This window comes from Microcebus murinus, chromosome 9 (assembly GCF_040939455.1).
Source record: "Microcebus murinus isolate Inina chromosome 9, M.murinus_Inina_mat1.0, whole genome shotgun sequence".
Classification (NCBI taxonomy): Eukaryota; Metazoa; Chordata; class Mammalia; order Primates; family Cheirogaleidae; genus Microcebus; species Microcebus murinus.
The window spans coordinates 25,436,505-25,463,302 of record NC_134112.1 but is presented as its reverse complement, the minus strand read 5'-3'; the positions used below and the strand labels follow the sequence as shown (position 1 = coordinate 25,463,302).

At 34.9% G+C, this 26,798-nt stretch overlaps 1 protein-coding gene across 2 annotated transcripts in view; it reads right to left on the bottom strand.

Moving 5' to 3' along the window:
• Positions 1–26,798, bottom strand: part of SKAP2 (src kinase associated phosphoprotein 2) — a 177,499-nt gene that overhangs the window by 30,043 nt on the left and 120,658 nt on the right. For both annotated transcript variants that reach the window (XM_012773351.2, XM_012773352.2), the window contains exons 7-9: positions 23,094–23,218; positions 22,144–22,207; positions 21,645–21,782 (exon numbers count right to left, since the gene is read on the bottom strand). In XM_012773351.2, coding sequence (XP_012628805.2) covers positions 21,645–21,782; positions 22,144–22,207; positions 23,094–23,218 — 327 coding nt within the window. The remainder of the gene's footprint in view (positions 1–21,644; positions 21,783–22,143; positions 22,208–23,093; positions 23,219–26,798) is intronic.

Here is a 26,798-nt window from a genome sequence, read left to right as displayed (position 1 = left end):
TTTGGGAAAATACAGTTATTTTTCCTAAAAATAAGCTATGTACACAATTAATTAGGTTTATTTTTGTGATTTCAAAATTCATTAATAAATAAGCTTTTTTAAGTTATAAGTTTTAATTTCCAATACAGTAAATATTAAGAGGCAGAACCTACACAAACAAATGCTTTTGGGGAGACTCAATAAATTTTAAGATTGTAAAGGGATCCTGAGACCAGTAACTTTGAAAATGGCTGTCCTGTACTTTCTAGGGTAGTTTTAATATCTAAACATTGTTCATCACCATATGAAAAAAATTGGTATCCTGCTAACCTAGAACACAATTTGATAATTATTTTCTATCCCCAAAGCACAAAATCTCAGGATTGAATCACATTACACTGCTGACTCATATTAGTTATTAACCAAAATCCCTACGTGTTTTTCCCATTTGCTGCGAAGCCAAGTCTTTCCTTTCTTATACTTATGCAACTAGAGCAAGTGGGACATCCTATCATATTTCATTTTGTTAGATTTGACCTATGATTTCAGTCTACTGAGAGCAGGCTTGTACATCTTCATCCAAAGCACTGATGAATATGCTGGATATGACAACATTTAGAATAAAGTTCTAAGGCATTCATAAAATCAATTAATTAGCACCCCTTGGGTACAACTGTAGAGTCAGTTATCCAAGGGCCTCTATATCTATAAAGATTTCATAAGATTAGATAATTAGATTCAATGAACAATATTTGATAGCACAACAAAGTGGCAATAAACAACAGTAAGTTAGGGTATACCTTAAAATAATTAAAAGAGTGGAATGGGAATGTTGCTAACACAGATGTTAAATGCCTGAGGTGACAGATACTCCAATTACCCTGATATGATTAATTCACATTATATACCTGTATCAAAACATCACATGTACCCTATAAAGATATGCAACTATTATGTACCTATAATAATTAAAAATAAAAATACATATAAAAAGATTTAATAAGAACATGTCTTACTTAAGTCCAGTTATATATTTGGGCATTTCCTTAAACCCATACTGGGTTCTTTTATAATTTTTAATTTATTTTTTCTTTTTTTTGAGACAGAGTCTCACTCTGTTACCCGTGCTAGCGTGCTGTGGTGTCAGCCTCACTCACAGCAACCTCAAACTTCTGGGCTCTAGAGATTCACCTGCCTCAGCCTCCTGGGTAGCTGGGACTACAGGCATGTGCCACCATGCCCGGCTAATTTTTTCTATTTTTAGTAGAGACAGGGTCTCGCTCTTGCTCAGGCTGGTCTCAAACTCCAGAGCTCAAGCAATCCTCCTGCCTCGCCTCCCAGAGTGGTAGGATTACAGGCGTGAGCCACCACACCCAGCCCATACTGGGTTCTAATAATTAGTGTTTCATCTTCTAGATAGCATAAAAGATTCCCTTTAATATTTTATGTTAGTAGCTTCTCTGAAGTCCACTTCAAAGTCCCTAAATTATCTAGGATTTTCAGAAGCCATCTGTAGTGGATACCATATTGCATTTATCAGAACCAAGACAGCCATCCTCCAACTACCATGTCCCTCAATAGGAACTGTCCTCAATTGCAGAGAATTGCTTCACTCAAGGTTCCACCCCTCCCAGAGGACAGCCTGGAGCCAAAGATTAGCTAATGTGAGAACACAAAAACAGGCCTCTTTACTTCACTTTGGCACAACACTGAGAAGTCAGCCCAGCCTAGTACTGCCTTCTTCACTTTCATCCGAGGGTACAAGATCACTCACCCAGAAACCTTCTATATGCAACTGTTTAAAGAGTCTGTTTTAGGGAACCCCACTTAAGATACTTTTCCTCCAGCTGTGAACTCTCCAGGGGCTTATTTATATCACCATAGCCTAACCCAGGGGCTGGAAAAAAAAAGGTTTTCCAAGAATGCTTGTTGAATGAAACCGAAATGGAATTTGGCTAGCTTGGTATTCTATTTGAATCCTTGTCAATCCTAGACTTCTGTTCCCTCTTATCAATCTTACCAGTTGGAGGCTAATTCTTTATGGAAAAGAAGCAAATAGAAACTGAGCTGTTTTCTCAGGGACAATAGTTCATATTGTCCCTAATAAGTTTTGAAAAGAAACAAAAACACATAGCTACTGTGCATTTTTATTGTACTTATCATAATTTATAAATTTAAGCTATTTTTATATCTTCTTTGGTTATTTGGCCATTTCAATGGTTGATACACGTCCCTTTAAAAGTTGCATGCATTGAATAGATTCTAACACAAGGACATTGATGTATTTTAGTTTCTCTCCCCTTTTTCCTCATTGGGATCATTTACAATTAAAATCTAAACGCCATTTTAAAATACTTGTTTGTCTTTAGAACTACATATTTGTGCCTATTCTTTCTCTGAATTTTCTGAAATCCGGTTTCCTAAAGTCTAGGCAAATATGTCTGGCTAGTGGCCAGTCTTTTATTCACCGGCTATCAAGGATTTTAAGATGACATCTGCTTTTGTCCAATTTTTTCCAAAATTAAATTGTGGGTATAGCAGCAGTTTCCCTTTTTATTTCCTATATCCTTCAGCCTCACTCATTTTTTAATATGCTGCTTCCATGTTTAAATTATATATGAAGAGAAAGATGCAATGGTAATTAATGACTACTTATTGCTTTCTCTTTATATATATATATTGCTTTCTCAGTGTCAGTTCTTCTTGGTTGATGATTCCTAATTGCTGAATACTAGAAAAACTAACCATCTTAATCCCTGTTTCTGTGTGTCCCAGCCTGTAAGAAGCTGAGGGTGGGGAGAGAGTCACTCTCAGTCCCTCAGTCCTTTGTGCTTAGTTGGCTGTACCCTACAGTAATAACCACCTGCTTACAAGGCCTAAATCCAAGCAATGAAAGGGATCAAGCACATAGGATTAAATATGTAACATTTATAGGGCAATAGCCAAATAACATCCCCACTTGTATTTTCCTATTACCCCCATATGCTCCCTCTACAATATGTAACCTCCAGTTGGGAACTAGATATCATAAACCACATCAAAATCCCTGCATATCAGGGAGATGTGTTGTTTACCTAGAGCAGTAGCTCTGAAACCTTAGCAGGGATCAGAGTCACCTGGAAGACTTGTTAAAACCCAGATTGCTGGGCCCCACCCATAGAGTCTCTGATTCAGCAAATTTGGGGTGGGCCCAAGAATGTGTATTTCTAACAAGTTCCCAGCTCATGCAGCAGGTCCCAGGACAACACTTTGAGAACCAATGACTCAGAGCCATATCTGTTAAGGCTTTCTTTTAAAAGGTTTCAAAATTTGAGTGCTCTGTCATTATATGAATGTAAGTTAATTGAACATTCTATCTTCAAATATCACTTGTGTTTCAAGCTTCAAAATATAGGTATACCTCACTAAATAATGCCTAAGTAAAAGTAATTATAATGGAATTAGTAAGGCAGGAATTATGTTCATATATGCTCTCAACAGGCCCATATATGTGCTCAACAGATCCAGTGGAACCATATAAATGGGAATAGAATTAGCATTCTAGAAGTTTGTGTTACCTTCTTTCCCTAGTTGTAAAAACTTAGACAAGTTAATCAAACTCTCTGAACCTCAATTTTCTCTTCTGGATAACAGAAATATAAAATCTGCCTTAGAGAATTATTGTGAGGACAAAATGAGGTGAAGTAGTCAACACAACGTCCACTGCATAGAAGATTTGTAACAGTGATTATCATAATAATTATCAAGCACCACTAGGCACTATATACTTAAATCTCATTCGAAACCCTATGAAGAAGGCTTGCCGTCATTCCCATTTTGCAGATGAAGAGACAGAGGCACAGAAACAAGTAACTTGCTCAGTATAATACAGCTATAATAAGTAGTATCAGGATTTGAACCCAGTCAGTCTGCCTCCACAGCCCAAGTACTGAAACACTATGCTTTTTCTTCCCTTCTGGTGTAAGACCCTGCATATATTAATTGTTCCTATATTTGTTAGTTAATTACAATAAATAGCACTTTATTGCCATAACATGCAACTTATGAGAAACTTAATATCATGATGTCATATTGATATATATTCTTATTTTTAACATTCTTCAATGACAAAATAACTTGGTTAACTGACAAGCTAAAAAAAACCCAAAAAACTCTCCCTTAAAAAATAGTGTACACTGCCAAAAAAAAGGGGGGGGTAGAAAAGTCATGTCTGTAATGGCCACAGAAAGTGAAGAACTTGGCATTTGGCCCTTCCATTTTTCTTTCAGCTGGAAGGCAGCTCATAAATGGAAAAAATCAACTCCCATCACCTCCCTCCCAAAGACTGAATATGACAAAAAAAAAAAAAAAACCAGGCCAAGCTCTGGAGCAAGCAGAGCTGAAAGCAGCTTCCATCCTACTCAGGAACACAAGAACATTGATTTTGCTTATTCCTGAATAAGGTAGCTATAGTTTTTTAACAGATTTAATGCTGGTAAGACATGAAAAATACATCAAATTAAAGCACTTTCCATAATATACAAGAATGACACTCTCAAAATACAAATTTCCAGGTACCTATGAGGGACTGTATACAGACATTAGGAATTATGTTTTTAAGATGTTTTCAATTCTAAGATAACAGGTATTTTCTCGGCATATAGACAAATTTATGATAAAATATGTTACAATGCCTGGAAAAGGAAAGATCTCCTAGAACTAAGATATTTCTATAGAAGGGGGCTGCCAAAAGAAGCAAGGTAGAACCTGATGGGGTAAGAAGGGAAGGTTAGGCACACAAAACTCATTTGATGGAGGTCTTGGTGTTCATTCCTGCAAAATAGTATTTGATGTCTTTTAAAGTACATATAAAAATTTGGGCTTGAAAAATGACACACTTGTCCAGTTTGGGCCCTCTAAAGGGATAGGGTGAACTCTCATTTGCAAAGGTTCTCTTACTGGGTTTCTAGAAATAAAGCCAACATAAATAAAATGTCTGCTCTCATATAAAAGAGCCAGAGTATTTTTAACATACATGGTGGGCACACCAAATCCTACTTTTTTAAGGCCTCACCCACAGTGTCCTAGGGTAGCCTAGGTAATTATCCACTCTGGGAAGATAAATCCCTGCTACCTTAGAGGTCTAGGGTCTAGCCAGTGTCAGCGCTCCAGAACTAACGCCCAGCCAATCTGTCGGCATGACAAAGCATTTTTACTTTCTCATCTCCACACCAGAACTGTTCAGATATTTTATTTTTTTAAAAAAAAGTTAAATATGACATTTTATAAATATTTCCTGGCACTTTTAGTTAAAATAAATGTTATGCTATAATTATGTATATTAAAATGCAATTTAGGGTTTTAATTCCATCTAATTAAATAATGCAATCACACATGTAAATTTAATGGCAAGCCCAACTATAGTACTTAATTAAAGGGTCATTCAGTGTTTATTGTCCTTGCTTAGAGTAAATCATTGATTTAAAGAGAATACATGAAATGCTATGTGAACTTTCCTGAACAATCTACTTAGGAGAATAATGTTAACTATCTGAATGTAGTTTAACGGCATGACTTATTTACACCTACTACAGCTAAATAAAAGTAGTTATCAACCAACCAGTGATGACAGAATTCAGGTAGTTTTATCATAAACAATTTTATCGTATAAGCCTTAGCTTTGGAAAATAATTTGTGGATTAAAAAACTCAAGAAGAAAAATTATCTCAATATAGTTCAATTTAGCGAGGAAATACAATACACTACTTGGCATGTGTCCACAGGAAAAATCTGGCTCCCAGATGCTTCTTGCCAACCCGCAGTGGATTCAACAATGTTTAAACAACTGACAATGTACACTTATAGCACTAATGACACAGTGACCAAAAATTCAGCAGGAGCCTGTCTCATGGGTATTTTCATACATTGAAAAGTAAAATCAAAAGAAAACAAATCATAGACACACACATACATACTTCCCAAAACAAAAGATTCAACACAATTCAGTTAGGTTTCTTAAAAGTAGGTGTCACCAAAATTACATGAACATTTACAAGTAAGATTTATAAGACCACTGCAAGAAACTCAAACAAAATATATCAATGTTTTTTATTGTATTAAGTGCTCTTGAAAATGAGGAATATAACCCTAATATGGTTACCTATATTAAAAACCCAACAATAACTTTTCCAGCAAATAGGTTGTCTCCATATAGCTCATTCATTATACTCATACTATTTATATTAATATCCATGACTTCCTAAAACCTCTATCTGTTGCTACCAATGATTTCTATTAGTTTAAATCAAATGAAATTGTCAATATTTTCCCACTTTTGACCTTCAAACACAATAATTTTATAAGATTCAAGGGCAAAGTAAACTTCAAACTTTGATAACAAATTTTGACACCAAAGTGCTAGCTTAATTTTCTTAGATACATAACATCTATGTTTTTCATAACTAGCCCTCAAGTATATCATTTAACTGAACAGTCTTCTTTCCAACCAGGAATATTCTGAGTAAAATCTACATCCTACTGTAGCACATTCAAGCATAAACAAAATATTATTAATATTTAATATAAAATCAGCTGTCACAAATGTAGCCAACAGTGAAAAAGCCATGATACAAATAGAATTACTTTGTGTGATTTTTCCTATTTCCAGATGACAAGTTTCTTTGAGATGATATTCTCTCTCTTAATAACAAACAACTTCTGTCACATAATGTTTATGTCATATAAGCTTTGCAAATGAATAGTGCAAAAATAGGCTGACTTTCTGGGGGATAAAATGATTGATCGGCATAGGGAATAAAATAAGTTCTTTAAATTAAAAGAACTTTAGTTGATTGGAATGTCAACCCCATTTTTAAGATATATTCTAAACCAACTACATTAACCTGATTTAACATGACTTCAAATGCAAATAGGTTTATTCTTAGTTTATAAAACCAAAGTGTACATTTGGATTTGGATGGGTCTCTATTTTTATATATTTTAGAGTAATTCTTTATATATACAAATGTCATTTTTACCCTAAATAGTATTAAGCAGCTATTTAGGATCATTTTACTTCATAAATTCAGCAGCCTTTTAGGATCTCTTCCTTCATAAATTCAACAAAAATTTCTTCTTGTCAAGAAGTAATTAATATTATGAGTATAAAACCCATCAGTGTTCAAGAGACAGGATATTAGATACCTAGCATAGAGCCTTTCCTATAGTACATACACAACATTTTGTTTATTTGAGTTGAATTAAAGTTTATAAATCAAGCACTTAAAATTAAGTCTCTACTGTCCTGTTTTTGTAATAATCGATTACTTATGGCAACACGGTCAACTAAGCTGGAACAAACCTGTCTTTCCCCACTTGCTCAAAGTAACATACTGACCATTTGCAGGGTGGGCTTGAGGCTGGAGTTTTAATATCTTCATGGATACAGAAGACAAGGATTTAGGCCCAGAGAAGCAGAGAAATGCAAATGATACCCCCACCAGCCCAGGAAAGCCACAGGGAGCTTTCTGTCTTTACAGGCCTGGGGGAGGAGGGTTGTCTTCCTGTGAGAAATCAAAACCCCAAGCCCGTCCAATCCAAGTTTATACTATCCTCAAGTGTGATATTCCCAAGCCAAGAAATTTAACATGAAAAATTGTGAAATCTCTGGGGCTCTGGAAGAAGCCATTGCAAAACCCTTCTTAGGAGGAGCACTTCAGAAGGACTTCCAGAATCCAGGATATATAGCACTCCCATAAGGGCAGGGAGAAAAATCTGATAAGCTCATAGTACATGAATCTAGCAGAAGAGACTTCCAAGTAAACAGGCAATTTCTGTGCGGCCAGCTCTAAGAGAAGTCAACATTGAATGCAGCAGGAGCACAGAGAAGAGCTAAGAAATTAGGAGAAAAAGGAAATGTGAATCTTTATTTTCATAGCATTGCTAAGCTAGGGATTCAAAATACATATTACACTAGTCTGGTCTTTTTGCTTTTGCCAGGTGAAGGACTGATCCCATGTGAATGCTTTCTGGGGCTTTGGACCATCTGGTTTTTAATGTCTCAAGCAATGTGGTTTCTTCTACCACTTCCTTTGGAAAGTCTTTTTTGTTGTTGTTGTGGCAAAAAAAAAAAAAAAAAGTGGGAGGGGGGTGAAATGTTGAAGGGATTTGGGAAGGATTTTTAAAGTCTTTTTCTCTCTTTTTAACTCTTTCTTAAATCCTTTCATGAATATAAATTCCCCTCTTTCCCTACAACATTGAATATGCATGCTATAATTAGATGGGCTTATCCCATCTAAACATTTTTTAAAGGGATCTTTATTTAATAAAACTCCCTGACCTTAATCCTTTTACTTTCATCTTCAGAATGCCCTATAGGTGGTATTCAGAAGCACATACTGCTCATTGGGTATGAGTAGCACTGAATAAATACTCTCTTTCAGGTATCTCACTACTGCAACAGACCTTGCTTATCTCTTTGTTCTTTATCAGTCTGTCTTCGGCCCCTGGTTACTTTTGCATAATCATTTCTTATTGAGAATTTTTAATATTTATTTCTATTTAACAAATTCTGAAGTCATTTTGGTCAATACTCTATCCCCAGTGTCTAGTACAGTGCCTGACATACAACAGCTGCCTAATAAACATTTGTTGCATGGATAATTGAATGGCTTCCCTGAAAGTTGGGATTTTTCTTTTTACTTTTCTCATTTCATCATTCATTTTCTTCAGCCTTCCTTTTCAGTTCATTTATTAGAATTTTAGATGATCTCTTCAGAATACCTTTAAATTAATGCTGAGCTCTCAGAAAATATTAAATAAATATCTAGATTCAAAACTCATATATTGGCTAGTCCGATGGTAGTGAGTTATCTCACTTGAGTGTTCACTATCAGTTACAGATTGAACTCCTGTTCTACTACTTTCCTCCCTTCTCACTACTGTTCTTGACTAGTCTTATTAAAAATATATATATATATATTTTTAATAAGACTAGTAAATAAATGATAAATATAACAGTTACTAAATATAACTAGTAAATAAATGATAAATATAAATATAACAGATAAATATATCAGTCTCTAGACATGTATCTCTATATGTTTGGAGGTTACTGTCTTTTACAGTTATATCACAAGCAACATGGGCAGAGATGATATATTAGTAAGTGGGTGGATGACCTTCACCTTGACCTACCTAATCAGTCTAGGTTTCCAGGAGAACTGAGATGCAAGGTAATTTCTGAAAGAAAATATAGGCTGACCAGGGGATCGAAATGAGTTTGAAAGGTGTATGAGGCAGTGTAATAGGCAATGTGGAATCAGCTTCATTGAAGGAAACAGTGTGGAGTAGAGAAGGGAAATAAAGGGCTTCAAAGTATGCTATGGCTGGAACTGGGAGGGAATCTGAATTCCCTGAATCTTGACCACAGCCTTCCTCTTACCTAGGCCTTCCAATGATTCCTCTATGCCAGGCGTCCTCAAACTATAGACCACGGGCCACATGCGGCCCGCCGGGTGTTTTTGCTGCCGCTGCCTGTCCTGCTTAGCAGCTGACTCATTCCCGGGCCCACAGTGCGCATGTGTGGAATGAGCGCCGCACTCTCCAATGGCCCTGCAACGGTCTGAGGGACAGCGAACTGGCCCCTGTTTAAAAAGTTTGAGGACCCCTGCTCTATGCCCACTGAATCAAAGTAGTGGTTTGAAAGATAATTTTTAAACGTTTTCCCCAAGCATTTATCTAATTGCTTCTTAACCTTGTTTCACTATCCTTTAAGCTGCTTGTGCAACTTTCCATATCTGAGTTTATTTTTTAAACACAAAACTCATAATCTGCTTACTAGTTACATTAAGCCCCTTGATATCTGTCCTTATAGATGTCACCTTTTAAAAATCATAATTATGATCCTGTGATCTTTAGATCTACTTTCCTGTGGTCTGTAATGAATGAATGGAAGCAAAGGAGAATGTCCTTTCCTGGGAAATGTCTTATTTGAGATGACTAGCCTGCCAGAGGAAACTGGTATCTCAAGTTGGTCCTGTTGCTCACAGTAGATGATCTATCTTTAATGGCACAAAAAACTGATGATATTAGAGCTTTTCATCACTCAATGTATTAAATTTCGTAAGTTTATGTACTTGAGACTATGCCCACTGGAATAGTAATGTTAGATTTTAATGATGTTTTAGAGGTCAGTCATACTTCAATAGACCACTGGTAGTATACTGTTCAGTAATCATTCTTTTAGGAATCTGCAGTAATTGAATCTTATTAGAAAAAGAATCATAGAGAGAGAAAGTTTCTCTTAATTTACCTAATTTAAGACTTAGCACTATTCAGGTATTATTTCCTGAATTCTTATGAGGAAGGCACTAATCTAAATATTCTGGGGGATACCAAGAAATATAAAGTTTGAGCCCTGCCCTCGAAGAGCTTGTAAATACAATAAAGATAAGTTATAATGATCCATCCATTGCTTATTTGCCAAATAATCACATGAAAAGTTAAATAATAAGATTTATAGAACAGCAAATATCAACAGAAAAATGTACAAAAGTTGTGTGTGATTAATTTTCAGATGAATGGTGCTTAAAAAGTTCAGAGAAGCAGAGGTCACTTAATGCTGAGATTAGTAGAAGAAGCTCTTTTGGGGGATATGCGATCTGATTTGGGCCTAGAAAGTGGGGAGGGTCTGGTTAGAAACTGAACAAAAAGGAGAGCATTCCATGTAAATGGGACTGTATGAACAAAAATGTGAAGTTGGAAAGTATGAGATGTGAGCAGGAGAATGAAGAGCAAGTCAGGTTTTTGAAATCGGAGAGCTGATGCATCGTAACAGGGATTGTGCTAGAACTGTCACGCCGCAGAAGCCCTTTGAATGCCAAGGAAAGGTGTATGCACTTTATCCTATGGGCAGTGGAGAACCATTAAACATTTTAAAGCAACAGAAAGATATGACTCAAGAAACTTAGGAATTCTGTTTTTCTTAAAAATATTTCTCCTCATTACATGAAAAATTATTAACTGTGTTATAAAATAGGTTTTGAATTCTTTTATATAATGTTGTCTCCTAGCATCAGATGAGATGTTCTAAATATGTGTTAATTTCCAGAATGCTGGGGGATATGGTAACACTATATTTACTATTACATCATGATACTATAATGTGCTTAGTATTATACAGCCCTATGCTTATGGAAATCCTGTGCTATGCCCAATAAATGCAGAGAATCTCAAGAGCATTTTAATTGTTTCTAATGGAATGACCACAAAGGCTCCACCTGAGTGGTTTAGAGAAAATATCATATTTATACCAATTCTGGGGGATACCAAGAATTGGTATATACTATATACTATACAGAATCAACAAGTTTTATTTTCATTGTTTCTGATGCTATAAAGCTCTCAAACAGGTGTGGCTAGAAAAAGTATGGCCAAAGTATACCGTAACGCTATTAAATTTTGGAATTGGTAACAGTCTGATAGATACTTTTTAATTGTTTTTTTCTTTTTTTTTTTTTTTGAGGAAGAGTCTCACTTTGTTGCCCAGGCTAGAGTGAGTGCCATGGTGCCAGCCTAGCTCCCAGCTTAATTGTTTTTTTCTATCATTAGATTTCATATATCTGTTTCTCTGATTAAATTGTAGCATATTTAAGAACAGGGGCTATTTATTGATCATCTTAGCACTCACAGTGTACCTCGTAGATAGATATATTAGAAAATACAACAGACTTGATGATAGACTGTGTGAATGGAAAAATGGAAAACCGAATCAACTAAAGTTTTATCTATATGCTATTTGGCGGATTTTTTTCCTTGGATTAATTAACTCAACACAGGTGAGGAAGGCACTGAGATGAAGTACAGAGCAGGACTAAGGTTAATGAAAAGTTCAGTCTGTCTGGAGAATACGGGTCTGAGCGGCAGAAAAGGGATTGGAGAGGTAGATTTGTGTTGGATTATGGAAGGGGCTCAGGACAGGCCAGTGAGTTTAGACTTGGTTCACTAGGCACAGGGAACCCATAAAGGTTAATAAACAAGGTTAATAATTTGACCACATTATATTTTAGGAAGATCAATTTGCTGGCAGTGTACACAAGAGATTAATTATGAGGTTGGTTGGAAAGAGAGAGATACACACACAGGAAGTGGGAGAGCACTTAGGAACTCCTGTAAGATCCAGGTGAGAAATTAAAGCCTGAGTGAATGGAGAGCCAGGGATGGATGATGTTCTAGAGGTAGAATCAGGAATAATTGGCAGCTGATCTGATTGGGAGGCAGGGAGATCAAGGATGGGTTTTTTTGTTTTTTTTTTAAACTTGAGTGACTATTGGCACTGTTAATAAACATAAAAAAGAAAGGAGGAAGAGCAGTACAGATTGAGTATCCCTCATCTGAAATGCCTGGGACCAGAAGTATTTTGGATATCAGATATTTTTGAATTTTGGGATATTTGCACTATGCTGGTGAGCATCCCTAATCTGCAAATTTGAAATCCATAGCGCTTTAATGAGCATTTCCTTTGAATGTCACATCAGCACTCAATAGTTTTGGGTTTTGGAACGTTTCAGATTTCAGATTGAGGATGCTCAACCTGTATTAGTAAGGAAGATGGTGAATTTGATCTTAAATACAAGTTCGACATGATGGCCAACAGTCATTTGAAATGATCCAGAGCTCAGAGGAGAGGCCAGTTGTTAAGATGAGATTTGGTTGGTACATTATCCTTTCCAGTATCTTTTTCACCTGTATGCCAGTAAATGCTTGATAACTAAGGACAACATGATTCCTACCATATTTCTGTTGAGAGGCAGTATAATTACTAAGAGCTCAACTTCCAGAGTCAGAATGCCTACATTTATTTATTTTCTTTTTTTATTATTTTCACTGGCAACTGTGTAGAGCAAAGAATGCCTAGATTCAAATCCCAACCCCTACCTCCTACTTTGTGACTCTAAACAGGCTACTGAATCTTTCTGTGCATTAGCTTCCTTACTTGTAAAATAGAGATAGTAATAATACCTATGTCATAAAGTGTTTATGGTTATGAAATGAAATAATACTTAGGAAATTGCCTGGGACATGCTCAGTGTTAACCATTATCATTGTAATTATTGTATCTTTCACATTCTATTGATGAGCCAGCTACCCAGGGAAGATGTTTTCCTCTGCTCTGACCAAATGCTCACGTAGGCCGGGTGCGGTGGCTCTCACCTGTAATCCTAGCACTCTCGGAGGCCAAGGAGGGCAGATTGCTCGAGGTCAGGAGTTCGAAACCAGCCTGAGCAAGAGCGAGACCCCCATCTCTACTATAAATAGAAAGAAATTAATTGGCCAACTAATATAGATAGAAAAAATTATCTGGGCATGGTGGCACATGCCTGTAGTCCCAGCTACTTGGGAGGCTGAGGCAGTAGGATTGCTTGAGCCCAGGAGTTTGAGGTTGCTGTGAACTACGCTAACACCACGGCACTCACTCTAGCCTGGGCAACAAAGCATGACACTGTCTCAAAAAAAAAAAAGCAAATGCACCCACGTGTAGTGATACTAGAAGGTACAAACTTGCTCAGGGAGAGAGTGTAAAGACAGAAAGAGCTTTTCAAATCCAAATTTTTCATCACATTAAACAGCATTTGATGTATGTGGACAAACTTATGTAAATATACTTGTCAGCCTCACTATAGTAATTCAGGACACATTCTTCAGGTGTCATGTATGCACATAGGGCTGTGATTCTGTCCTACAAAGGCCCCGCTTGACCTGGCTCTTGCTCCTCTCTCTCCAATCTCATTTTAACCTCTCTGCCTGGCTGCCTATGGCTCTCATTTTTGGTTCTTGAACTCTCCAGCATTGTTCTCTGTGCCTGGAAGGTGCTTCATTTGGCATTTTGCATTTACCAGTTTTATTCAAGAGAATTCAGTTTAAATGTCACCTTTTCCTTGACCATGGAATATAAAATAGTTACTCCTCACATTATCCTTTTGTCTTCTTTCTAAGCAATTACTACAATCTGTAATTATTTATCTTAACATGGACTAGCTCTAATGTTTTCATGCCTGAATTCTCAACACTTAGAATAGAATCTGGCACATAATAGGCTTTTGATAAATATTTGCTGGATTAATTAATTATGTGCATAATATCAATAAGAAGATCATATGATAAGGAAAGACAGGTAAAAACAAAAAGGTTCACTATTAAAGTAATAAAGGATAAACTAGAAAACAAATATTTTGAAACAATCAATAAGCACAGGAAATGCGGAAATCTAATACAGTGCTGAGATGCTTATTTATAAATATTATATGTGATGAAAAAGCAAAATGGGGACGATCAAAGGTGGAGATGATTCCAAGTCAAAAAGGGTGGCCAGTAAAATCAAATTTCCAGAGATGAATTTGAGAACCAAGACTAATAATTGAGAGAGTACTGGTAATTTTGAAGACTTTGAAGAAACTGTTTTAGTTAATGGATAAAGACAGAAACCAAACTGCCAGGGGTTAAGAAGGAAGAGACAACAGGACCAAAGAGAGCTCTCCTAAGAATTTTTATGCTAAAAAGAAGCAGTTATACTGCAGTTTCTTGAACTAAGATCAGGAATGTGAAAAGAGGCCCAGACAAGGAGACAGATTTGAGATCTGGTTCCAAAAAGAGATCAAAAATCCCACTCAAACTCTGCCACTGAATTTCCTCGTTCTATGAAAAAAAAATCTCTGCCCCCTCTCAACTTCTGTAATAAGGTACAAAGGGCCTAATGGATAACTAGCTATAAGGAGTTGTTCTTTCTTTGTAAGAATTCTAATGAAGTTCTAATAAAGAGGAACAAATCTATAAAAGAATGTTTTATATGAAACAAAATCAAGGTAAAATTTCACTTCAGCTTAATTTAGATTGGATTTTTTCCCACTTTGTTGAAAGCTTTGCATTACTCAACTGCAGAACTTGCTGAGGCCAGATATGAAGAGTGCTTATATTCATCACTGACATTTTGTTGAACTTGTCCATTCTTATTAATCATTGCTTTAAAGTAAGCAGCTGAGTACTCTTAGGAAGTTGATATTCCCAGCTGACCTATCTGCAAAAATAGTGAAGCTTGATACGCTCCCGCTGCAGTCTGTCTCTATAGATGTACGTGTTCATGTAGCTATATGAATGTGTGTACATATTTTTTTCTGGAACCTAAAGAAGTAAATACAATTTTGTGAAGCTAATGCAAATTTTGTCATATTCTATCTTCTGAAAGCATGGAGGAATTAAAAACAAAAGCAGGCTGTGATCTGTTTATACTATACATGGGAGGTAAATCATATTTGCAGAATGAAGACTTCAGTTAAAAAGTCTGATATGAAGGTGGCTATAAGCTATGCCTATAAACTAGTTGTTGAGATTTCTTGGTGGCAAATGATAAAGTACTCAGTTATGTACAGACAGAAAACTTACAGCATGAATATCTGACCTAAGGCACAGTGTTAGGAGTCTTCATGTAAGGTTCACAAAAAAAATCTTAATAGCCTAGCCCCATTAGTGTAATTTTTCCTTTTTCTTTATAAATGTCAGTATTTTAGTCTGATTAGTTGACATTTTCTTATATTCTGGTTAATAATTTTTAATATGTATTTTTAAGCAATGTAAACATAAATATATGAGCCTGAAATTTTTGAATTAAGTGGCTAAATAATCCAAGCCATCAATAATTTCTAGTGATTGTATTTGGTTCTTTAAAAAAAAATCTTTTTTTGTAGAGTCCTTTTCCCTTGTTAAAGTTTCTATTCTAAAGGAATCTTCTTAATCATTTATTTATTTTTTTTTTTATTTTGAGCTTGCACAACCAATGGAATTCTTAATCATTTTAAATGCACTTATTTTGTAGCTTTTTTCAGACTGTTCTCTCATCTCTAGTTCTTACTCCTGTTATTCATCGTGGTATCCTTCTAAATATGGTTTAAAGCACAATGGCACATGTTTTATTTTTCTTTTTTCAAAAATTGTCTCATGGCCTGGAAAATAGTTCATATTTTTGTTCTGCTTGTTTTTTAGTTTTTTTTTGTTTTTTGTTTTGAGACAGGGTCTTGGTCCATTGTCCAGGCTAGAGTGCAGTGGTGCCATTGTAGCTCACTGCAACCTCAAACTCCTGGGCTCAGGTGATCCTCCTGCCTCAGCCTCCCAAGTAGCTGGGACTACAGGCATGTGCCGCCATGCCTGTCTAATTTTTCTATTTTTTATGGACACAAGGTCTTGCTATGTTGCTCAAGCTGGTCTTGAACTCTGGGCCTCAAGTGATCCTCCCACCTCAGCCTCTCAAAGTGTTGGAATTATAGGTATGTGCCAAGACTGCCAGTCTACCTCCTGGGGCATACATCATCTCAAGCCTATTAGTCTCTTCAAGGTCCAAGTCCAAAAAGAGAGGGAAGTCCCATAAGAGAGTTTCTACTCCTCCTAAAGCCATCTGTCAAATTCCAGGTGGCCATGGAATTGCCTAGCCCTGCATGCTGCCAGGATGCCTGACTCCCTTCAGAGACAGTCCAATCCCTCACCCATAGATCTTTCCCTTCAGCCTTAAGACAACAACCCTGTCAAAATAGGTTAAACCAAATATCCACACATGTAAATATCAAAAAACCCTCTTTCTTCATAAATAGCTCACAAATATAGAGAAAATCCTTCCCTACTTTTTTGTTGTCTTTGTGGCTTGCTCACTTCTATAAGACAGACAGAACTTCAATACTATCCCTTAAAGAAAGCAAGTGACAGACAAGTCAGGCTGATCTCTTATAACCTAGACACATGCTATGTAATCCTAGTTTTACGTATGTAAGATAACCTATGTTTACTTAAACATTAATAAACTCTTATATGGAGCTTGGATTATGAATCTTTATAATTCAAGAGATATAGATTAAAAGGTGATAAGCCAAAAGCTGTCTATTACATCCATGTGGCCAGGGTTTCTCAACCTCAGCACTACTGACATTTTGGGCCAGATAAATTCTTTGTGGGGCTGTCCTGTGCATTGTAAAATGTTTAGCAGCATCCCCTACCCCTACCCACTACATGTCTATAACACACACACACACACATACACACACACACACTAGATATGGCCACCAAAAGTGTCTCGGGCATTGTCAAATGGACCCTGGGAACCAAAATCTTCCCTGGTTGACAACCACTGATGTAACTTCAATTTGCAAAACTGAGTCATTTTATCTTTCTATCAGTGGAAATATGTGCTTTTCATGCACACTGGTATTTTAAGTTTTAATATGTATTAAACCATTTCTTGTAATGAAAAGAATTTGCAATGCCAACGGCAAAGTAGAAAAAAGCTACATGACAAGCAAACTCTATTCCAAAGCTTCGTAACCTATTATGAAATAGGCAACATAAAGAACACTAAAAATACATTTATGTTCAGCGAAGATAAAAATATAAGCAAACAGATGTGTACAGTGACCCTAATTTATGAATATTTTGATTGTTTTTTATAACTTCAGATAACCTTGCAACAGAGTTTGGAGCTGAAGTTATCCAAAAATTTGACTCTAATCTGTTTATCTACTTGGAAAAATATATTTATCATAATCTATATTATGATATATTAATAATATCACATACTTAATAACCTTATAATTCAATACCACAGTTTAAGAAAAAGAATGTTAGCAGGCTGCTTGAACTAATAATATTAAAGTGTTGACTCTATGTGGTTATGTGAAAATTAGTTGACATCTTTCCATTGCACTCTAAAGAAGGAATGAGAAAAAAATTGTTTGGTGATGTCAGGACCTACCATCACTTCTAACAATATTAATACCAGAGACTGCATGGTCCCCTATAACCTTGACATTAAGTTGGCAATATGAGTGATAATTATTTAGGAAGAAAATAAAGCTAAAATGTATTTGGGGGTTTGTAACTACTTATTGATTAAATTAGCACTGTGTTCACTTACGGGAAACAACTTCAAATTTAAGTACCCGAACACTATTCTTTTTTATGTATACGTAATAGTTTCATTGAAAAAAATTTATAGCTACATTTTACTTTATATTCCATTTTAGATGCAGATAGTTGAACTGAATAAATTTAAAATGTAACGGAATGACCAAAGGATAAAAACATCCTTTTCTGACTCAGAATAGTTCAATCTGTCATTACAATAAAAAAAAAATGAATTCACACTTTAAAAAAAAATAGGCTAATGGAATAGAAATTTGTCTTCCTGTTTTATGCTGCCCTCTCTCCAGTCCACTCGTCAGAAGACATTTCAAGTGCAATTCCTCTGAAAGCTACAGATTCAATAGGTTAATGGGTAGTTACTATTCTTGTTACTAGGCTGACTCTATTCATTCTATATCAAAAAAATCTTTTTGGTGTTTTTGTTTCTCTTCAATTTCCTGACATTAAAGAAAAAAAGAGTCAAGAGGCATGGTAAGTAGAAGACAAGAGCAAGCTGGGTTGATTTCTGTACCGATTTCCTAAGTATTGCTTTCCCCTTTTGACATTTTAAATCAGACAAAAACACTTCTCTGTATTTCTAATGAAAAAAATGAGCAATCAGTTCTAAAATTTGTGCCAAGCCAAATGAACTCATTACTGTTATGAAACAGTTTAACACACTTTGATCAATATATTAGCTGTGCAAACACAAATATGCTATAGTAATATCACAATGTAAGCAAACCTGACAGGCCTATGCTAATAAGAAATGAGACATAAACGATGTGAAAGCATTAGGGTATTTGAAGAAAAGCCAAATACCTTTAATACTCCCCAGATATGGCATTCTCTCAACATTTTTGTACATATGGTATAAGTCCCCTAAACACAAAGAAATCTTACAAATTTATTCTTATTCTTTTACAAAGTTAGTTAAAAATTAATGAACAAATTAAAGAGAAGGTACTGTAATAAAGTTAGACTATACTAACTGAAAAACAATTTCAATGAAACTATTTACACTCCCATAGAATTATAAACATTTTTCAAGGGATATTTTGCAATACAATTTTTTAAAACAATGTTTTCTTCTTGCTCGTGAAACAAACACTGCAGGTTTATTTAAAAAAAATTTTTTTAAATCCACTTACTAGAGTAAAAGCTTTACTTTTGCAGAAAAGGAGCTTTGTGACTTAAAGTAGCATGCTGAATGCTCAGATTTTTCTTCAAATACATTTGTATGCCTCATCTTTCAACTAAGAGGATTAGTTTTCAACAATACTTTGTGATTGACAGAAAATTGTGTTGAAATGGTAGTATTATCTCATTCTGGGAACTTAACCAGTCAGATAGCAGATACATAGTTCTTTGTACAGAATTGGAAAAGCCACAGTTTTAAATGTGCTCAATGATTTTTTACTGTTCTCATCTCCCCATTTTAAAATCATACTCAAATTTCACAGAAGTGAAAGGAACAAGCTTCTCTCTTGTCCTGAGAGATCATTTTTTTCAATTTAAAAAAGTTACCCTTTCTAGTTTTAGATATTTAATCCAACAAAACCTCCTACTCTGAGACAACTTTAGGGTGTTCACCAGGAAAAATCCCCTCTGTAGCTGCTGGCTCAAACTCGACAAACTTGCTGAACTGTGCAGATGTTAAGGCAGCTCTCAGTTACACTAGGGAAGAAAGAAGAACTAGACATTCCACAGCTGCCTACAACAGCTTCCTTCCCAGGGGCACAGTTGCAGGCTCTATCAAGCTCAATCACTTTGTACAGCAACTGGGGATCGCAGGCAGGGGCAATGAAATCCCAGCGCAGCTTATATTTCTCCCAGTACCACAGCGAGAAGTAACACTACTTAAAGAGTAACCAGTTATTTCCAACAATTACGTGGCCCTAGGCCAAAAAAAGGATGAAGAACATCTGTCCTGAGAAAAAATAAAAGATGTTTCATATTTTTAGAATTTCAAGCTACTTACAGGAGATCTTCCTTGAGTCTTTGTTATGAAAATAACTATGAATATTTGATTTTTATTCCTGATAAATTTTTTTCCTTTCGGGGCTGGAGAGTTTGAAGAAACACAGAACTTAACAGTTAATTCAACAATTACAATGTAACACATTCTTTGCAGGATTTTAAAGAGATGAATATATGTGACAGTAATATCATGTTTAAAGGTACTCTAGTCTTCCATTTTATATCAGTATACATCTCACATGTTGTTTCAAACAATTTAAAGACTAAATTGTATTAATCATATGGTGTGACTAAAAACAAGCAGCTAGAAAATATTCTTCCCTACTTGAGGATAATTGATGCTACAACCATTTCCTTAGGATAAAACATACAGCACCATTAAGTAACAGAAATATACGGATCACTATTTCCTATGAAATTATACTTTTATACAAATCATCTTCTTCTAGGGTAGTAAAAGACAATATGTAGATGCATATATAGTTATAATATCTTAAATTTATAATATTATTACAATAATTAATTATTACTTGGTCAGAAAACCATTATTGTACCTGCACATAAGCACATGTAAGAATTCACCAGATATGATAATAAAAACAATGATGATAATGTTACAATTTATTGTGAGCTTACCATGATTCAAGCACTGTGCTGAGAGCTTTCGATACATTACCTCATTTACCCCTTCCAATGATATTATCTCCATCTTATAGATGAAGAAATTAACTTATAAGGTCATGAGCTAGTAAATGGTACAGCCAGAATTTAATTTTTTTTACTCTAAAGTCCATGCTCTAGTTATTACGCTTTACTGACTGTGTTGAAAATGACATTTGTATGTTAATTTGGAACATTTTAAGTATTTTTGAAATCAATTTTAAAGGTTTATATTGTCATTAAATTCTTCTATTCAAGAAAAATAGCCTCTCCACATGAGATGTTAGTTAAATCTCACTTACATTGCTTATGATCCCTTTTTCTTCTCTAACTACTGATTTTTTAATAGCCAGAAAAAGGCTCATTTCAATCTAGAGGATTAGTAATGCAATGATTCCCTGAATGTTTTCATATTCTAAGTATCCTAAATTTCAAATGCTTATCTTTCTGTTTTAGGTTGATCCTCAAAACTACGAGAAGTTAATATATAATTAATTTTATGTTATACAACAGATGCGGAGGCATGTAAACACTAAACTAGGCCTGACATTTTAGAATAAAAACACCTTTTTGATTTCATATTGATACTAAAATATCAACAGGAAAACTTTAAGACTCAAAGGCCTTGTTTATAGTTCAACAATGTCCCTCCAAGACAATGCAATCCACTATAGCAAGGAGAAATACACGAAGCAGAAGTTGATGACATATGGGGTGTGCATAGAACTTCTGGTTAATGGAAGTTCCAAGATGTATAAATAAAAAATGATGTGTGAGTTGCTGGAAAAAACTATAAGGCAAGTCAATTTTTTAATTAAAAAATTATGTAGCATAAACAATGCTAATGAGCCAAAAGTCCCAAGAGATTAGGATTGTATCTGCTTCATTTTAATGTTCCATTCACTCTTTGTAAGTGTACATCCACTCACTTGAAATACCTCAAGCAGAACCCTTTTTGTAAAATAGAGCTTCGAAGATTTTCTTTGTCCATGTTCTTAATAGCTCACCATTTTCTACTAAAGTTGTCAACTTGATAAAATAACATACACACACCCATACACACACAAAGGGCCCTAAAATCTTTAAATGAATTACCAGAAAATAAATACCTGGAAGTTCTTCATAAATTTCATCATCTATTGGCTGACTGCTTATTGATGGACTGCTCATTGATAGAGGATGATCAACATCATCATATAAGTCTCCCCTCTCATCATCATCCTCAGGAATAACATCAGATTCCATATCTATAAATCATATTTCATGAAGTAAATTTTACGAGAATGCAAAAGAGATTTTTAAAAATTACACTCACAAATAAACACAGCCCTAAAAAGTAAAAACAGTGTTGTTATATACTATATCCTTACTAGAAAACATTTTTAAAAAATTGATTGTTTTGTGAATATGTGAATTTTAAAGTTGCCAACTGGTACTTATAGAAAAGATGCTTTTACAAATCTACAGTGAATGGTCTTGTATTGATACCAGTCACATTGCCTTGGTCATTCTCACAGAAGTCAACAAGCTTTTGCAAATGAAAACCCAAAGCACTCAGTTATTCAGTATTTAATGACTGTGTTAACTCATCCAATTGATTGCTCTTACCTTGTAATACAAATTTCAGCTGCTGCACCCATTCCTCAGCATCTTTGGAAGAAGCTGCTGTAAACTAATAAAAAGCAAACAATAAGAATGAAAATCACCACAGTATAAATGAAAGGTATGAGGTATGATGCATTCTCACCATTTCTTTAAAACCATTAGTAATTCTTTTCATGTCTAGTGGTACTTTTCTTGCAAGGATGCTTCTTATAATGTACAGTTAATTTTGACAAATTTACGTAATTGAAGCAGAGGATGATGAATTTGAAACTCTGATCAGCAGCTGGCAGCTGTGCAGGAAAAAAAACTGCTTCTCTTCATCAATGTCAAAGACAGAACTGATGAACAAAATTTGCCCTTGACAATTAGAAGACACCCATGAATTTCTTTAGACTGCTGGGTACAGTTTTCTTAAAAATGTTCTTGTCAGATTCCAACACACTACCTGACAACTTAATTAACTGGCTTTCAACTGCAATCTCAGATATTTAAAACTTATTAAACATACATTCCATATTGATGCCTAGCTGATAGCTCTTGAATTGCAGAGCTGATACATGCCTTTACCTTCATTTTCTCTCACACCCCTAAGCAATACAATATGCATTAACACTCTGATATTTTTCTTTTGATAATCTTACTCTTTCTGCTATGTAATTCTTTTAGAAAATCACACAGTTCTATTAAAATAGATATAAAATGCAACATGTGAAGTAATTGATAAATTACACATTCTCTTGATCTTTTTCAAGAAGATAACATTTGAACTAATCTGAAATTTAAATATATATATATATATTTCCTCTTGTATAAATGCTCCATATACAAAAAACAGTATTTTTTATTATTATTAACATGTGAGGGAGAGTTGTTTTAACAAAATGCTAACGTCTCTATAAATAAAATCAGAACATTTTATCAACCTAATTTCAAGGCAACATAAAAACTACAACCTGATAGACACGTTTATCAGGAGCAGAGATTTCAAAACAGCAATCTTTCTTTGCATCCTTCCTAAGGGTGTTATTCATTCTGACACTGTAGCCATCTATTGCAAATTCACCTTTCTGTTGTTTGTCTGTCGAAGATAAAACAAGAGTTAGAATTGCATTTGCTACAGTGAATATAAATGCTCAATTATCTTTTATTAAATTTTTCTTTGCCAATTGTTGGAAAGAGTATTTTTTTGTCATATTGCTTTAGTAACACAATGATTAAATAATGTTTCAAGAAATCATTTTTAATTCTAAAATATGGAAGTACTTGAGATGGTTGAGTCTAAAAAGGATATCTTAGGGAACCAGAGGAATAGGTCTGTGATGGTAGCCTTGTTCAGAAGGAATTATGGAAATATGACTATTATGTAGGAAAAATCCAAGAACTAAAACTTAGAACTTGTTAGACAAACCCATTACAAGCCTGTGGCTTTTCAGAGATTAGTAAACCAGCAGGAAAATCTGTCCTGTTGAAAATTTGCTGGATTGTATACCATTAATTCCTTTCACCAACTCCTTCCCCCAACCGCCATCACCAAAAAAAAAAAAAAAAAAAAAAAAAAAAAGTCTCTTAACTTGGCACAAATCTAACTCTAAAATGAAAAAGCAAAGCAAAACAAAACAAAACTACCAATTACAAAAAAGACATGAAGGGAAAACAAACTATTTCGATGGAGAAGGAGAGAGAAAGCAAGTATAGAAGAATCAGTTACCAGAAAACAGGAAGATTCTTAACCAGCCAGTGGACAGCTGAACTGGTGAAGCATGTCTGATTCCATATGATGAAGAGTCAAAAGAAAAGATGACTTGAGCTTTGGTCAGACATTATTTTAAAGACAAAGTAAGAACACAACAAAAGATTTAATACTCTGAAACTGAAAATAAAATTAGTCACCTTTCCTACTTCACCCAGTAATACTAGTTTGATAGAAAAACTGCATGGTTATAGGTTTATTTTCTAGATTAACACACAATATAAAAATCATGAGTAAGGATAACCTGTCTCTTTTACTGAACTCAGGGGAAATATGAAATGCTTCCACAGTATGCAATGAAAGGCTCTTTCAACTCAGTGCACCAATAAAATACATAACTCCTTTTCTTAAATACATTAATTGAATGCCTGAAGTAACATGCATTTTTTTAAAGGGCATGGAGATCATATCTTGTTCAAAATATCAAATGAGAAAAAGTCTGAGTTAGAAATTCTTGAATTAAGCATGAACAATCTAATCATATTTAGTCAATATTTATGTCTCTTTAGATGACTTAAAAGCAATTCAAATTCAAATTTTAGAGTTTATTTCATGAAAAAGTCTATGAATTTCACAAAAACTATATAGTACTTTAAAAATGAGAGCAGCATTTCCTAAAGTGTGTTTTGTGGGATATTAATAGGTTTCTGTGATCAAATAAGATTGGGAAACTTTTTGCTGAATTAAGCAAAATTAAACAGTTTTGTTAGTCCAGGCCTTCTTGGGACCCTTAGCATATTTACATACTAATTAAATTTATAAGAGGAAGACTTAGTATACAGCATTTCCAGAAATTATTTGTCCATGGAACTCTTTTTTTCACAGAACATTTTATGGATCTAGTACTCCCAGAACATAATTTGCAAAACATCTAACTAGCATACTAGTAGGAAAAAAGTATTAAAATAATAAATGGTTAAGTACAGTTGGTTCTTCTAAAATTCTCAAAAAAGGCTAAATCATTCACTCACTCGTTCAACAAATTTATATTGAGCACTTTAAACAAACCAGGCAGCACTTTAATTATGTTAAGACAAAAGCTAGGAGTAGCTTATGAGACCTTTCCCACCTTCCCAAGGATCCACCAGACTGGAAAAGGAATTTAGCTTTTACTATAAACAGTGGAAGTAGTCTCAGGCAAAATATCAAAGCCATTCAGGACAATTTTGGGAAATTGCCTTAAACTCTCCAGGAGAAACAAAATTTTAAGTACCAGACTTAAAGAAAAGTTACTCCCTTACTGCACAAGGGCTCAATGGCTTTGTGCACTAGGTCCATTTGATACAAAACCCATGCTTTCTAACTCCAATTTGGGTCTAAAATTCTTATGAATGTGTGGAAATGCACAAGTAGTGGGAGTCTACTTCTGAAGATGTAAAATCAGTACTACGAATACTTAGCTTGGACGAGCAGGGAGGAGCAGGACACTTCCTGTGCTACATTATCGAGGAATAAGACAATCAGGCAGCAACATCAGGCAACCCTGACTTAGACTAGATCTATTTTCTTTTTTCTCTTCCTTTTTTTTTCTTTCTGTGACCTTTGCAGAGAAATAAACAGATCCATTTTAGACAAAATCCCCAGAAATATGCTATGGGGCTATGTAGCAGATCTTCTGTTAGAGTCTTCATGGATGGTACTGGCCTCTAGTGAGATGAACCAGAAAGAAGCCACGAGTCCAACTTATAGGTAAGCATCCCAGATTATATAGACATGTCCTTGTTTAAGAATAAATAAAAGAAGAAAAGCAAACAAACACAGGTGACATAAAAAATATTGTGCACTAAATAAACATAACATAGATGGCTGGGCATGGTGGCTCACACCTGTAATCCTAGCACTCTGGGAGCTCAAGGTGGGCAGATTGCTCGAGGTCAGGAGTTTGAAACCAGCCTGAGCAAGAGCGAGACCCCATCTCTACTATAAAAATAGAAAGAAATTAATTGGCCAACTAATATATATAGAAAAAATTAGCCGGGCATGGTGGTACATGCCTGTAGTCCCAGCTACTTGGGAGGCTGAGGCAGAAGGATTGCTTGAGCCCAGGAGTTTGAGGTTGCTGTAAGCTAGGCTAACACCATGACACTCACTCTAGCCTGGGTAACAAAGCGAGACTCTGTCTCAAAAAATAAATAAATAAATAACATAGCACTAAGAGGTAGAAAGCACTAGCAAACTAGAAGAAATTGAAGTAAACTTTAGATTGCTTTGTATCTTTTATAAAAGTAAACAAACATAACCAAATTTTGAAAGAGATGAAAGCTGAAACTGTAATATAAAACAAAAAGAAAAATGGGTGAGACAGGTAAAAATTAAAATGAAGCTGGCAAAATAAGAAAAAACTATATGAGGAAGTGGAAAATGCAGTAGCAAAACAAATGATGTATTTATTAGAAGTGATAAAAAGTAGAACACTGTTGAAAATAAAATCAGATGTATCTTGAAAAACTCCCTGAGCAGGTAGAAAAAAAGAATAAGGGAGAAGAGGGACAATAGGGAATATGATGAATACGGAAGACTGACAAAAACACAACATAAGAAAAATCATTTTCCTAGAAGAAGAGTAACACAGCAATGCCAATAATCAAAGATATAACAGAAGAAAACTTCATTAGATCAAAGGACCTAAGTCTGCAGAAAAAAAGGTGCTGCTGTTTATCCAAGTAAAAGTAATAGAAAGAAGCTAATATCTAGACCTATTAGATGACTATATTTAGTATAAAGAATTTCATAAACATCCAAGTAGAGTAGGGGGTGTGGAACGAGAAAGGTTGAAGAAAATGGAAGGAAATGTATAACTCTTTCTCAATAACCTTTATAAAACCATAACCATAAAGTAGCCATATTTATCATTAGCCAATATGGGATAGGAAGTTAAACACATGAAATGGGCAGACATGGCTACAAG